Genomic DNA, 15,466 nt, shown 5'->3' with positions numbered 1-15,466 from the left:
CACCGATAACCAATGCTCTTAACCAGGTTGCACCACTCAAGAAAGAGATCGAGAAAAATCCAATCCAGATCCTGGTTCAGTCTAGACCTAAACAAGGAAAGAAGACCACTGAAACAGACCGAAAGGTTATGGAGACAGAACCCCTCAATGACCAACCTCTTACTTTTAAGAGCCAAATGACTCTCCTATAAGAAACACATTTTCAAGGAAAAAGCCACTTTCTTTCGTAATCAACTTCACCGATCAAAAAACAGACCCATGGAACTCTTCAGTATAATAAAACAACAAACCACGCTTACATCCCAACAAGAACCACTCCCCACCACTGAACAATTTCAAACTATACCTAACTTTTTTACTGACTAAATAGCCAAAATTGATGACGCCTTGTCCTTCGAGGTCTCCTCCACAACCCAATCCACAGACTCCACCAACACCAAACCCATTGAACCAACGAATAACACGAATTGGTCTGATTTCAAACTCTTGACAGATGATGAAATGTTCAAAATTATTGCCAAACTCAAACCCATATCCCACTTCGCAGACCCCCTCACTTCAACCTTTGTTCAGCAACTCAACCACATCATCTCTCCCAATATGGGCCAAAATCACAAATGCCTCTCTATCTTCAGGCCTTGTTCCAGACTTCTGTCAACTCGGACAAGTCACCCCATACTAAAAATATCCAGAGCCGACTCAAATGATCTCAACAGTCTCTGACCCATCACCAATCTCCCTTTCCTTGCCAAAACACTAGAGAAATGCGACCTACTTCAACTTAATCAACACACAGAAAAATTCAACCTCCAGGACACCTTCCAATCAGGTTTCAGGAAAGGCTGCAGCACCGAAACGGTTATACTCCTTATAACAGACGACATACACAAGGCCCTGGATGAAGGTAACTCTTGCCTCTTAATACTACTTTACCCCTCAGCTGCATTTGATACAGTACACCACCCGGCCTTATTGGAGACACTCCAGAAACGCAATGGTATCAATGACACGGTCCTGAGATGGTTCACATCATATCTTCAACATCGCTCCCAACAAATAAAATTGGACACACATTTCTCGGACCCCGCACCAGTAACTCAAGAAGTACCTCAAGGTTCCATGCTCTAGCCAGCCCTATTCAATATCTTCATGGAACCCCTCACAGCCATCCTAAACTAAGCGGGTATCAAATATCACCTATGTGCAGATGACACTCAACTCTATTACAGAATAAAATCCCTCAGCGATATACACCGTCTTAATACTACACTAACCAAGATTCAACCCTGGCTTTTGACAAATCGCCTGAAACTAAACCCTAACAAGACTGAACTCCTACTCATCTCCCCAAAGAACAATCCACTACCCATCCCTGAATGGCTCAAAAACTTGGATCCACTAAACAACCCTATTTCACTATCCAAATCTGCTAAATCCCTAGGTATCACCCTAGATGCAAACCTATCAATGAATGATCACATGAAAAACACTGCCAGAGGTGCATGCTACACGCTAAATCATCTAAAAAAAATCAAACTTGTCTAAAGAAAGGTGTGCAGCCAACATTGCAGTAAGCGCTGTATTGGGGTTCTTGTAAACAAAAAAAGTGAACAAACAGTAAGAAAAAAAACACGCAGCCGCGTACGGGCCGCAAAGAACAAACTAAAGGCATGGCCGCCACTATCAGCGTGGCGTGCCGTGATATTAAAAAATAAAGCGTTGGGGGAGAGCGTGTCCTTCCTGAAACAGCAGGCAGGAGAAAAACATTTAACCAAATAGTGCTCTGAGGCTGTAATTAAAGCCTACCGAGTAACAACACATGTAAAGGGCGTGTCCTGATGGGAGGTTACAAAATGAGACGAGGCAGTACTAAGGAGGGACTACTAAGCCTTTTGGACAATGAAGAGCCACAGTTTTCAAAGGACAATGACACAAGCCAATGAAAAATATGTGCGGAGAGTGGGCAGAGCTTCAAGTCCATACCTGCACACAGCATGACTTGCAGAGAAGCGCATGCACGGCCCAGGCTCGACCTACAAAACGTCGGGTCCCTGCACTTAATTGCTTAATTAGATTTCAAATTAATCAATGCTAACGTCCCATGATTCTATTAAGTAATCAAATTAAATTGGCTTGTTTTGACGATCTTTTTTTTTTCTCCTGCTCTTTGAAAATGCAGAAAACAACTTGTGTTTAAATGTCTCCGTAAGTTTCCATCACACTAGTAGGACGTGTTGTATACATTTGTTTTGAGAGTTGAGGAAATTAAGTGCAATGTATTGCTGTTGAGCAGTTTTTCTTACGTCTGCCTGAAATTCATAACAGTGCTTCCCTCGGAGTTTACCGATCTGATCACCTTGTATCTTTTCTCGATGCTTTCATTGACCTAAACTCTATTAAAACCTTGTGCAATTAAGGCAATATTTCCCATTACAGTTGTTAACAACCAGTTCCGACAGAGCAGAACAAGTGCCTCTGATGAAATGAGAGCTGTGTAACAGCATGTGTGTCTGAGGAGAATATAAAGCATGCTGGGACAGACTGTGCCGTCACTCAGCTAGGTTCTTGGTTGAAAAGACCGACTTGTTCCAAGTCCCTGGTACAAAGACATGCAACTGTGCGCTACTTACACCTGCATATAAATAGAACTGCATTTAGGGTGCAAAAACCTATGCATAACTCTGCGAATCAGTAATGGTTGGATTTTGCAACATAAATGTGATTGGTCTCACACAATATCTACAAGTATGGTGGAGATTTTGTGTGTACATATTTGCTCGTAAGGGCGAGATTTGGGGAAATTTCATGGTGGACCCTGCTATCAAAGTTTGTGAACACCACCAACTCGCAAGAATACACCCAGTCATAAAAGGTTTGTAAGCACACTGTCTTTCAGGATACACCTGTAGGCTTATGTGTGTCGAGAGCAGGTGTAAATGGGGAGTGGGTCGTAGCACATATGTTGATGTTGTCTGTGAGGCATTAAGTCATAATGTTGTGTTTTCTCATGCAGACTACTGTTCCGGGAGCACACAGCGCCTGCTTTACCCTGAAGGAGCAGAGTGCAGATGGACTGAGGGTGGGTTGTAGATTCTGTAATAAGGCTCTGGGCCGAGCAGAATGGGAGGTGTGGTCTAATCCTACCGATGCTGAAGAAGTGGATGTGGGCTGTAGTAGCCATGATGGTGATGAAGGAAGTGACTCTCAAAGTGCATTCTGAGCTTTTTGGGTGAAATATTTAGGATATCCAGGTGGAAAAACTTGCTTCGGGTTGCCCAGTGTCTCTTGTTAAGATTCTCTTGCTCTTCCTTCTTCCTCTTGGGGCTTCAGTGTTCTCTACCGTGAAGCATGGACGGAGTACAGCTTTCTGTTTTCAGCAAGTATTCTTCCACTGGCTGCAGGCTCCTACAGGTGCTTTATTTATTTTTTTCTTTCTGACATGAACTCTAGAAGAGTGCTTGTGTCTGTAGTCAGTCTCCCTCCACTGCCCTCATGTTGCCTGCCCTCCCATCCTTCTTTTGCAGTCCTTTGTGGTGCTGCGCGCTCCCTCCTCGCCACTTTCTTCGTGTTGCTTATCACCCACTGCCCTACTCCCATTGTCTGTTGATGATGCTCCTTTCTTTCTCCGCCCGCACCTCCCTCATGATTTTTTCCCCAGCCCTCCACCCTCTGTCCATTGTTAATGCTTCTGCCTCCCCCTCATATCCCTAGTGCTGCTTTTCCCCCTCCGGCTGTCCATTGTTCCTGCTCCTTCCATCCTCCCCCGCAGTTCCGTTGTGTAGCTTTCCCCCATGTTCTTTTTTTGACATATTGCACAGCAGTGCAAGATGCTGTCCAATATGACTTAAATAAAAAATCTGCTAGGATGCTGTCAATGCTGGCCGTGTCGGCGTGCCTTTTTTCCCCTTAACTTTAAGCAGGTTTCACAGCAGCCCGCGTGGTTGTGCAACATGTCTAAAAAACATTGACAAAGCCAATAGATCTCACAAATACAAAACCTATTGGCGTTGCGAATGCTTGCTGTTTAATGTTGCACATGAGAGGCGCATGTGCATCTCGTAAGCTCTCCACAATATACCATTTTGGAAGATCAACCACAAAGGAGAATCTGACCAACAGCACCACCAGACGTGGAATGTTTAAGGAACATTAAGGCTGAAGAATCCAGAGTGGTGCTTGGATCTATACAACTTGGGTCGGAGGTGTCCACTGCAAATTGGGCACTTGTGTTTGGCGCACTGAAATGTCTCAGAAATCATAAAAGATATTAAAGCCTTTACAATTGTCTTAGAAAGCAGCAGGCAGAATGGAATATGCAAAATATTGCACTTGCATCAGTCTTGGTGGGCCTCTAATTTGTTGGTTTTGCAAAGGGAAATAAGAAGACATCGGTTGAGCAAATAATCTTAGGCAAAGTCTTTACACAGAAGCAACAAGGACTGAAGGCTGGACACATTTTATGAGATAATATAAAAGAGCAATTCCCTTGAACAAGGTCATTTACATAAACACCATGAATAAGAAAAAGCAATAACTATAACAACTAAATTAGGAGTAAAAAACTGGCAGAAATTTTTGTATACAGACATAAAATATCCCAATGTGCATAACACCGGTGTTTTAAAAGAATAACAGAACACACACCCTGAATTGCACACATTGTATGTCTTACTGTTGTTTGTCTGTTTTCAGCAATATTGCTGGTCAATATTGAATGTGGATTGGATTATTTTACTGTTTTTTACAACCTCTTTTAATCTGTGCCAAGCAGCCAACTATGTTCTCTGCTTTTTTAATTTTACTGTATACAATAAATTCTGCCAGTTTTTTACTCCTAATTTAGTTGTTATAGTTATTGCTTTTTTCTTATTCATGGTGTTTATGTAAATGACCTTGTTCAAGGGAATTGCTCTTTTATATTGGTTGGTGAACCCCATTTCCCTTGACTTCAGTTAAGGGGTACCTCTCCTATTTTTACCCACATTTTATGAGGTGACATCACAATCATACCAGCACTGCTCTTCAGCTCACCTTGTTGGAGTCAGTAGGCACCCTAACCCACTGATCCCTTGTGGCCCAATGAGGACAGAGGGTTTCTTCCTTAGTGAGAGCCGTTCGGCCTATACCTCGCCTGTGGCACAGAATATAGACACTGCATGCCGCCCTTTCTGTCTGTTAATGGGTTGTGACTCTGTTGGGAAGGAAAAGAACAGGTAAGTGGTCCGGAGAGTGAAATAAGAGGGAAAAGATGGGAAAGCAAGGAAGCACTTGTAGTCCCATGGACGGCTGAAAAGTACATAGTCCTGGAAGTATGCCGTGGAAGGATACAACTCATGCCTCTTGCATGCAAAGCACTGGGTGACCGAAATGCTCCTGGGCAAGACCAACACAGGGATTAGGAGAAAGCCACTGAATTAAGAGAAGACAATTGAGATGGATAATAAAGCCATCCAAGGATGAGCAAGGGGCAAATCCCCCTAGTAGCTAACTTTTTGTAACTGAGATCTAACAAGCATTGGAAATGCATTAGGTCTCGGATTTATTTGAGTTAGAGCTAATGGCATTGTAAATGGCAATGTCTTTTACCCATGTATTATGGAGTGTATGCATGTGGTGTGTAATGGAATTATGTGGTTTGGATTGGAATTGTTCACTCTGCACTCACTACTCACTACTCTGCACTCACTACTCTGCACTCACTACTCTGCACTCACTACTCTGCACTCACTACTCTGCACTCACTACTCTGCACTCACTACTCTGCACTCACTACTCTGCACTCACTACTCTGCACTCACTACTCTGCACTCACTGCTCTGCACTCACTGCTCTGCACTCACTGCTCTGCACTCACTGCTCTGCACTCACTGCTCTGCACTCACTGCTCTGCACTCACTACTCACTACTCTGCACTCACTGCTCTGCACTCACTACTCACTGCTCTGCACTCACTACTCACTGCTCTGCACTCACTACTCACTACTCTGCACTCACTACTCACTACTCTGCACTCACTACTCACTACTCTGCACTCACTACTCACTACTCTGCACTCACTACTCACTACTCTGCACTCACTACTCACTACTCTGCACTCACTACTCACTACTTACTACTCTGCACGCACTACTCTGCACGCACTACTCTGCACGCACTACTCTGCACGCACTACTCTGCACGCACTACTCTGCACGCACTACTCTGCACGCACTACTCTGCACGCACTACTCTGCACGCACTACTCTGCACGCACTACTCTGCACGCACTACTCTGCACTCACCTCTCTGCACTCACCTCTCTGCACTCACCTCTCTGCACTCACCTCTCTGCACTCACCTCTCTGCACTCACCTCTCTGCACTCACCTCTCTGCACTCACCTCTCTGCACTCACCTCTCTGCACTCACCTCTCTGCACTCACCTCTCTGCACTCACCTCTCTGCACTCTGCACTCTGCACTCTGCACTCTGCACTCTGCACTCTGCACTCTGCACTCTGCACTCTGCACTCTGCACTCTGCACTCTGAAAGCAGGCAAGGCTACTGATTAATTTTACACTGGTCACGGTTAACACTCTTTTCTAGAAGAGAATAGACACGTTTATCTTGGTGGGTTGAATTTAAAAAAAACACATGGTGTCCAATAAAGAATAGGTGATCAGTAACGTGCACGCTCCGAGAGAAGACTGTACTGAATGTTCTGTGTACATTAGCAGAATCCTTCAAAGCACATCTGACATCATTCTTTGCTCCCGCCATTCCGGTACTTTACACTGCAAACACTCCCGCAAGTCCATGCAATTAGAGGACATAACATTCTGAACAAGCACCTACCTCTCGGTCCCCTCACTACCTTGCCAAACTTCGCAATGCCGGCCAGTTTGAGAGTAGTGATTGGTGCGCGGCGGGCACGCTGGCGCCATGAGCGTGCGCGCGACTGAATCCGCGCGTGGCCAGCACTTGTCGCACCTCTCCCATTGAGAATGCTGGGCGCGTGCCCAGCTCTTGTCTCCTTTTGTCGGCTTTGGAGACTGAAACGATTGCAATAATTCTCTGCCGAGAACGCGCTTTCAGCGCGTCTCTAGGCCGAGACCTAAAAATGGTTCCATAGAGTGCCATGTAACAGAGAGGGGAATTTGCAGTGCCTCATTTGAGCCGGGTGGGAGAGGGGGGGCAGGGGGGAAGGGGGGAGTTGGGGTGGGGGGGGCACCAGCTCTCATTTTTGGTTACTGGCTCATATTATTCCTCATCAGACATTCCCACAATGGAGAGGGAAAAGCACATATAGAAAGAGAAGGGGAAAAGAGACTGGAAACTTAAGGAGAAAACCGCAAAGTGCAAGAGTGAGATACAGGGTCAGGGAGTGCCTGGTGGAGGATTAGAGAGGCATGAGGCGGATTGATAACTGTACAGCCTTGGTATTAACAATGCCATATCGAATGGTGCCGGACGCGGGCTTCTTAGCACCGCTTTGAGCACCAACACTCATTCTGTTACAAACTAAGCACTGAGGTTTTGGTTAAATACAAACTGCCGATAAATTGCAAGATTCCTTACCACGTGCTAATTTCACCCTTCACATACAGTGGTTTCTAGTAATGATCGCTGTTGTACATTGGGGCTTGTGTGTCATTTTGTTCATATGTGCTTGCGCCCTAATCGTAGTAAGTAACCAGTCTCTAGAATCATCAGTAGAACTTGAGATACCTCAAATCATGAGTTCTAACCATGAAACAGTGCGTCATCAGTGGATGTCGGCTTACTGACTGTCAGTAGTTCTACCAACAAATATCCCTTAAAGTTACCATAAACAAATAAAAAATGCCAGCTTATAATTAAATAGTGACGAACAAAGGCTGACTCGTCAGGCTTCTGGGTCTGGATTAGGCATCTATAGAATTGTCAGTGAGTGTTGGTGGCCTCTGAGAAAATGACATGCAGTAAAGACTGTCACTGCTCGGTCTGGGTAAGACTGGCATCAGTTTAAACCCATTGAAGCCTCTTGTTCAAATTATTCTGGAAATTAAGTCATTTAGGAAAATTGCCTAAATAAATATTAGTCATCCTCATGCAAACCGAAATTAACCAATCGGAGATGATTGAAAAGCTGTAAGGAATACTATTGGGACTTTGGCAGGCATTCTAATGACAGCCATGGCGCTTGCACAGCTACGCTTGAAACATTAACACTTTATTTTCCATCTTTCCCCGTTCTAGCAGATTTCAAGTGCTGTGTGCCATGCACTTTGTCAACATAATGCACACCTGACCTCAAGCAGACCGAACTAAACACACATTTACGTCTTCCATAACCTAACAGAACTCATAGTTCGAGGTAATTCATTTTATCTATAGTCTTTTTATGTAGTACGAATTTAACCCATTTGGGTTTCAGAGCGATGAACATGCAGAGAGCTGTAAGCACATTATCATGTGTTGAGTTTCACTGAATGGGGCATCGATATTATTCCCATGACACAGAAAGGAGTTGATGTGTCACCTTTATTCCAAGAATCGTGGACCTCTTAACAGAATTGCAATATTGCTGTATATTAACTGCCCTTTTGTGACACTTGAAATACAGCTAGACTCTGTAAGCTATTCATGAAAAAATTGTCCATGCACAAGTGTGCATATTACTTATGCATGTGTTCCTTCTGTGTCCCACGGGGATCTGGCCTCTCCCTGGGAACACTTTCACACCCAGCCATGCCAGTAGGGTACACTCACGGGGTAGCACGCCACCAGTCCGCAAAGCACTTCAGCGCCTCCTCAGGGGGGAAGAATGGGCCAAATAAGAAGATGAAATAAATCCAAAACCATGCATTACGCTTCGACACAATGCAGGACAATACAGGAGTAAAATACAGCACCACACCTAGCTCCATGAGTATTTGAGATCAGAGAAGAATCGTACTTGTAGTTTCCAAACCAGAGGGCAGGCGAGTATTTGCTATCTACATCCAACTGATGAGAAAAAAACATTCTTTTTGATTTGTCCTAAAAGGATGACCTCCAGTAAAAAGGTACAGTCTATATCCACCACTACACATATGTTAGTTCCTTCAGATTAAATCGACAGACATATAAAATGTGTCGTTCTTTGTGGACCTCATGGTTAATTAAATCCTTCAGAAATCCAACCTATTCTGGATTCCATGCAAGAGAAGCTGATTGATTTTTGCTGGAGAGGATCTGGAGTGGATCTCGTCAAGCTGCTAAAAAACAGAACACTTTATCCTGGAGTCTAGATTCACACACTGGCCCCTCACTGACGTCTAGTGGTCTCAAAATGTCAATGCTCTAATAGAAATGAAATAATTTCTCTTTCATGTTATATACTGTTAGAGTGAAGACACTTGTTACAGGTTTCCGTTAGTGGTGGTGGCCTGATTCTGGTACAAGGCTAGTGAGGCTGGCATAGACTGAAGCCATGTTTGTGTAGACGACAAAACGATACAAGGTCTCAACCAAACGATACCCGTTCGACAAATGAAACGAACATTCAAAACATATTTTGATTCCAAATCCTGCATCGCAGCCAAGTGTGCTGCTTTTGGATCTGCTATATCACCTCTGGCAATAGTTCTAAAATGTTCTCATCACATTTTCAGGTTCATAATTGTTTGTCAATATTTTAATTAATGAGCACAATAGAATCTACTCTATAGATGTTGAGATACGAACGGTGCGTGGCCATGTTGTTCATGAACTTGTGTGTGTGAGGTCTTGTTTATAATTCGCTTTGCATTTGTTGTATTTAAAGAGACCATATATTCATATGGATAACTAGGTCATATCACATGTCAGTGGCAACAAAATTCAGGGGACAATTTATCCCTTCCATGTGTGATCATTGATGGTGAGTTGAGGCAATGTCCTATGAGATTAGAACCTAAATAGGATTTGTCTGCTCATTGCAAGGCTGAGGAATATCCTAATGGTCTACCAATAAGTTGACACTCTTTTCCTCTTTTTAGAATTGGAGAAGGAGCTAACAAGAAAGCCGAAGAGGGTCTGCATTGTGAAGGTTGTGGGGACCAGGAACCTGTGGAAGAACATTGTAGTCCTGTGTATAAACTCGTAAGTGTGATATTTCTAGTTGTGCTTTAGCATTTTTGTAGTGTTTCTTAATTTGAGGGTTCAATGTCCTGTGTGTTATTTGAATTTGCACTATGAGAATAGTCTTCTGGTTTATATCAGCTTGTTTATAAATTATATAGTGTTTAACTGGATTCATGCATCTGCTCTTTCTAAGTCATCACTCAAGCATACTTCTCTGGGCTACCCCTTGGGCGTCTCGAATGGTTGACAGCAATTACTGAAAACTCTTATTACCTCATTCTGAGGGGTGCACGAAGTCGAAAACGTGGAGCAGGTTTTTTCCTTGATTTATAAAGTTGCACCCTTTGCAAGATTAGTGGAACTTGAATTTAATCACAGGTTTTTCAAATGCAATTTTTTTCAGGACCTAGATAGCTGAAAGAAATGTGCAGGCGAAACTACAGAAAGGCAATATTGTGCACAAAAACAGCCCCAGAAAATGGCAGCCCATGTTATTGACCATGAATTGGCTTAGATACTGTAATCGGGTGCAACAATACAGGCACACCATGCACAAGTGTTTTTTGCACCTGTTAATTCCCCCAGACTCGGAAATGAGGATGTTACACATTGTAAATAGAACTTGCAAACAGAACTTAGTTCACTTCTCAGTTGATAGTTTGTGAATTGAAATAGTGTACAATGCAATACTGTACATTCCCTTACTGTGCAGCGTAGTAAAGAAAAATGTTTGAACCTAATTAGTTCACTGGTGGGCCACAATATTGATGCTCCTGTGCCCCAGACCCTACTTCTCCAGGCTGATGGAAGTTCTGTTGATGCATGAAGAGATCGGAGGACTTCTGTAAATGCCAAAATAATAATTTGGAATCCTGGTGCAGACACTTGCGCGTTCAGATCTCGCTTCTCAACACTGGTAGACTTCAGTTTAGTCAGTTCTCCTCAGCTAAGGGGATTGCACTTATTTTCTTCACAGTGCACCATGTCCTGATCACGTCCAACTATTTGAGTCCATGTGTGCTCCATGTACATTTGAGTCCATGTGTGCTCCATGTACATTTTTGTCCATGTGTGTTCCATGTACAATTGCCCCTCATGGTCATTCAGTTTTAGGGGGGCAATGAATTTCAGGAAATGCTAATGATTATTCTGTAAGCTGATCCTAACCATTTATGTTTACAGAGAATTATGATGTTGCAACGCATACATTTGCAATGCATGCACTTACAACGCAGTTTTTACATCGCAACATCCACTACAACGCATTCCATTACATCGCGTGACACTACATCGCATTTTAAAAAACTACCTTTACAACGCATACCATTACATTGCATTTAAGGTAAGTATTGGATAGTATAGGGGTAAAAATTACTATTCAAACTCCAGGGGGGAGCAACAGTAGGGTATGTGTTGGATAGTGTAGGGATTAAAAATTACTATTCCAACCCCAATGGTATGCGTTGTAATGGTATGCGTTGTAATGGTATGCGTTGTAATGGTATGCGTTGTAATGGTATGCGTTGTAATGGTATGCGTTGTAATGGTATGCGTTGTAATGGTATGCGTTGTAATGGTATGCGTTGTAATGGTATGCGTTGTAATGGTATGCGTTGTAGTGGCATGCGTCGTAATGATATGCGTTGAAATGCCTGCGTTGTAGTGTTGTGCATTGTACAGGATTTTGCGATGTAATGCCTGCGTTGTAAGTGTAGTGCGATGTAATGGTTGTGTTGTAAAGGTTGTTTCCCGTTTACGGAGGATTTCCTTACCACCGCTTGCACATGTTGATTGTGTTTCTTCTGCAGCATGATAGGTTTCATGGGTGGATGGGCATCTGTGATGTCGACGCTTTGAGGATTCACAATCATTTCCAGAATAGTCCTGTCCGAGTAAGTAGGAGATTCATCGGGAAGAGTTGAATTGACTTGAGGCCACAAAACAGGAAGGATAGCCTAGAAACTCTTACCAGATGCTTTAAGTAAGGGAGCATTGGCATGCCAGATTTGCAGTTGCCACCTCCTGGGGTCACTAACAATTAGATGCTCCAGTCTAATTTGGCACACTTGACATTGCCGTATGTTTACTAATAGGAGCAACTTTGTCACACTGGAGGGCACTACTAGAACAAGCATTGGCAAAGTCAAATGATCTTGGTTTAATATGCAACACATCTACATACATATATTCACAAACTTGTATGCATTATACAAGCAAATGCTGTTTATCATATTAAAACTAGCCCAATTGGCTTTTCCGGAGAAAAAGTAGCAAAAATGTATTGCTTTTTTTCATAGAATGAATATAAAAGTAATAAAGAATTGAATGTGGCAATGTGATGACTATATTTTTCAAATATAAAGTTGTCACTCAATGGAAGAGCTTCCTGGAAGGCAAAATGATGCACCAGCAGTTAAAAGCATATAATGACAGTAATACTCTTCTGACTGGAGCCAAAGCCCACTTTGTATATATCTTACGCAGCTGGTCTTTAGAGCCACATCTAAAACTTGATAGCTATGCTGCCACACCACTTCATCTTGGAAGAAGCTTTAAGGACTTGTCACTCCGAGCCTGAAGAACATGAGGCTTGCATTTACACCCGACAGAATGTTTCTACAGATGAGATGCCCCCAGTGCGTCACACAAATGTGCCAGAGAGAACTTGGAGAGAGTGTAAATGGGGGAGACATGAGATATGCCTACAAGTCACAGCAGTGAAGAGGATGCTGTGAGCACCCCAAAGAGCATCTAATCACTCTTGTTTGAATATCATCCAATTAAAATAACTTGCAGACAACTGTTACCACTAAAGCAAAAATGGTCTAAAGACAAATTTTGATTGGCGCCCCTCACTCTAATTCTTAACAGAAGTTTGATATTCCATAGGCGTTGGAATCATCCCTTGGCTGTCCCTACGTTTTTCCCAGACCTGGTTTATCACATCAGATGTGATGAACTCCTAGTAATGATAAAGGTGCCTCACCAGCATCGTGGAGATCTGGTTTTAATTTAAATTTACCTAATAAGAGATGGTAACAATACACAGTGACAGTGTGATGGAGTTGAACTTCCTCCTGCAAAATAACTTGCTTTAATATATTTTGATCTATAAGAGCAGTCTACTGGGGCACACAGTTAGTGTTTTTGTCTTTTGTACTGTTTGGTCTTTGTATTGGTAATATATTATTTCCAGATTTTACCTGGAAATTTTCTGAGCCTGGCAAAAGAAGAAAAAAAATCAATGGAGCTGTGACTGGGTGCCAACTATGTTGAATCAAGCACTTTTCCTCCAACAAAGTCAGGAACATTTCACAACCCGTATAGAAACTTGGCGTCTACATTGCTCCTCTCACCCCCATCGTCAGAACCTAGAGACTCAACATTGTTTCATACGGAGATGACACCCAACTCATCCTCTCCCTATCCAACGAACCCAGCGCAGCCAAACACAACTTCCAACAAAGCATGGAAGCTGTTGCCAAATGGATGAAAAGCAGCTGCCTACAACTCAACACTGAAAAAACAGAAGTACTCATCATGGGCCCACACCCTGATGCCTGGAATGGCACCTGGTAGCCCCCCACCCTCGGTAGCCCACCCGCCCCCACGGACCACACGTGCAACCTTTGAACCATTGTAGAGTCCAAGCTCAGTATGGACCGCCAGATCAACTGTCACACCCTCCTGCTTCCACATCCGCCAACGCAAGACCTTCAAATGGATCCCCCTCGAGCACACAAAAACAGTCACTCACACCCTCATCACCAGCAGACTCGACTATAGCAACGGACACTACGCCGGAATAAACAAAAAGCTCACCCGTAAGCTACAAAACATCCTGAACGCCGCCGCAAGACTTGTCCTCAACCTACCACGGCTCTGCCACATCTCCCATCACCTGCGGACACTCCACTGGCTTCCCATCGAGGCTAAAATCACCTTCAAGATCCTCACCCCCGCACACAAAGCCCTCCCCAACACCGGACCAACATACCTCAACAGCCGAATAAACTTCCACGCACCCCAAATAACCCTACAATGAGCCCAGCTCCCCTACACCAGACAGACCAGATTAGGAGGCCGCTCCTTTTCCTTACTCGCAGCCAGAGCATGGAATGCCCTACCACTACACCACAGGCAGACAACATCTCTCCCCATCTTCACGAGGAATCTCAAATCCTGGCTTTTTGACAGACGCCCCTCCTTTATGAACTGGAAGCTGCACCTCCCCTCCCCCAGCACCTTGAGGCCCTTACGGGTGAGTAGTCGCGCTAAATAAACCTGTGATTGATTGATTGACATCCTTTTTCTGGCTAGTAGAAAACGTTGTGCGAGTGGAGTGGTCTTAAGTCCTGCCTATTGCTTTGTACTCTTTATTGGTAACTGAGTACTACTTTCTTACTTTTACTCCTCTTTTTAATCCATCATGTAATGTCATGGGCCAACCAACTCCTTCTCTTCTCCCTACATGTACAGTAATGTCCCGCAGCATTTTGTTTTAAAACCTCTCATTTCCACACCCCCTACACCCCAATCTGCACCTATCTTTTTCTTTAACGTATCGTATCATATCTATGGAGATGACACAACTCTTTATCTCCTTCCGCCCTTCACTGCGGATTCCTATGACTAGATTTCTAATTACATGAACTCTATCCACTCTAATCTGGCTTCAAATGCTTCAAAATGAGGTAGGCTCTACTTCCCGTCTCCTGCCTCCCATTACTTTTACCCTCCACCGTCTATCTTCGGTCCATCTGCTCAAGGAACTCTATCCCCAGGCATCATCTTTTAATCCCGGACCCGTTGCTTCCAGATCTACAGCATTCACAAAACACCTTTTGACTGTCACCTTCACAGCTACAAAACACTAAGTCTTACTTTATTCTTCCCTGGCTTGCACTACTGTATCTTCTTTACTTTTTCTTGCTGCTTCCTGTCTTCCACCTCTTGAATCCCTTTTCAGCTGTGCTAGTCAATGTCTTTGTAATCATCCTCCATCTCATTTTCACATCATTGTCCTAAACACCTGATTCCACTCTGTGTTCCCTTTCCTGTTCTCCACCTGATCTTCGAAAGATATTTGTGGTCTACCTCCCATTTCTTATCCAGCTGTGTAGGTATAACCCCTTCCATTCGCACTACATCTTAGGCAGCATTCCTCTATTCCCGACATCTTTTGCCATATGTATAAATCCTTTCTCCTGTTGGATCATAAGCTATGGAACTTGTCTCCTCTTCCCGACCCTTTCTACTTCCATTACTACCTCACCCTTTGGTGTTATTTACAGTAAGTTCCTCACCACCACCATCCAGTCCACTCTGATTTGGGGCCTTAGGCAGAAGCACTTTGTAAGCAAGTGATGTACATTATTAAAATGATGGCTTTCCTTCACATT

At 43.6% G+C, this 15,466-nt stretch overlaps 1 protein-coding gene across 1 annotated transcript in view; it reads left to right on the top strand.

Moving 5' to 3' along the window:
* LOC147659221 (solute carrier family 22 member 23-like) overlaps positions 1–15,466 on the top strand; it is a 655,822-nt gene that overhangs the window by 527,257 nt on the left and 113,099 nt on the right. The window contains exon 6 of the mRNA XM_086951876.1: positions 9,980–10,082. Within this exon, the coding sequence (XP_086808002.1) occupies positions 9,980–10,082 (103 nt within the window). The remainder of the gene's footprint in view (positions 1–9,979; positions 10,083–15,466) is intronic.

This window comes from Lissotriton vulgaris, unplaced genomic scaffold, assembly GCF_964263255.1.
Source record: "Lissotriton vulgaris unplaced genomic scaffold, aLisVul1.2 SCAFFOLD_384, whole genome shotgun sequence".
NCBI lineage: Eukaryota > Metazoa > Chordata > Amphibia > Caudata > Salamandridae > Lissotriton > Lissotriton vulgaris.
The sequence above is the reverse complement of the archived record's forward strand: the minus strand, read 5'-3'. Positions and strand labels throughout refer to the sequence as shown.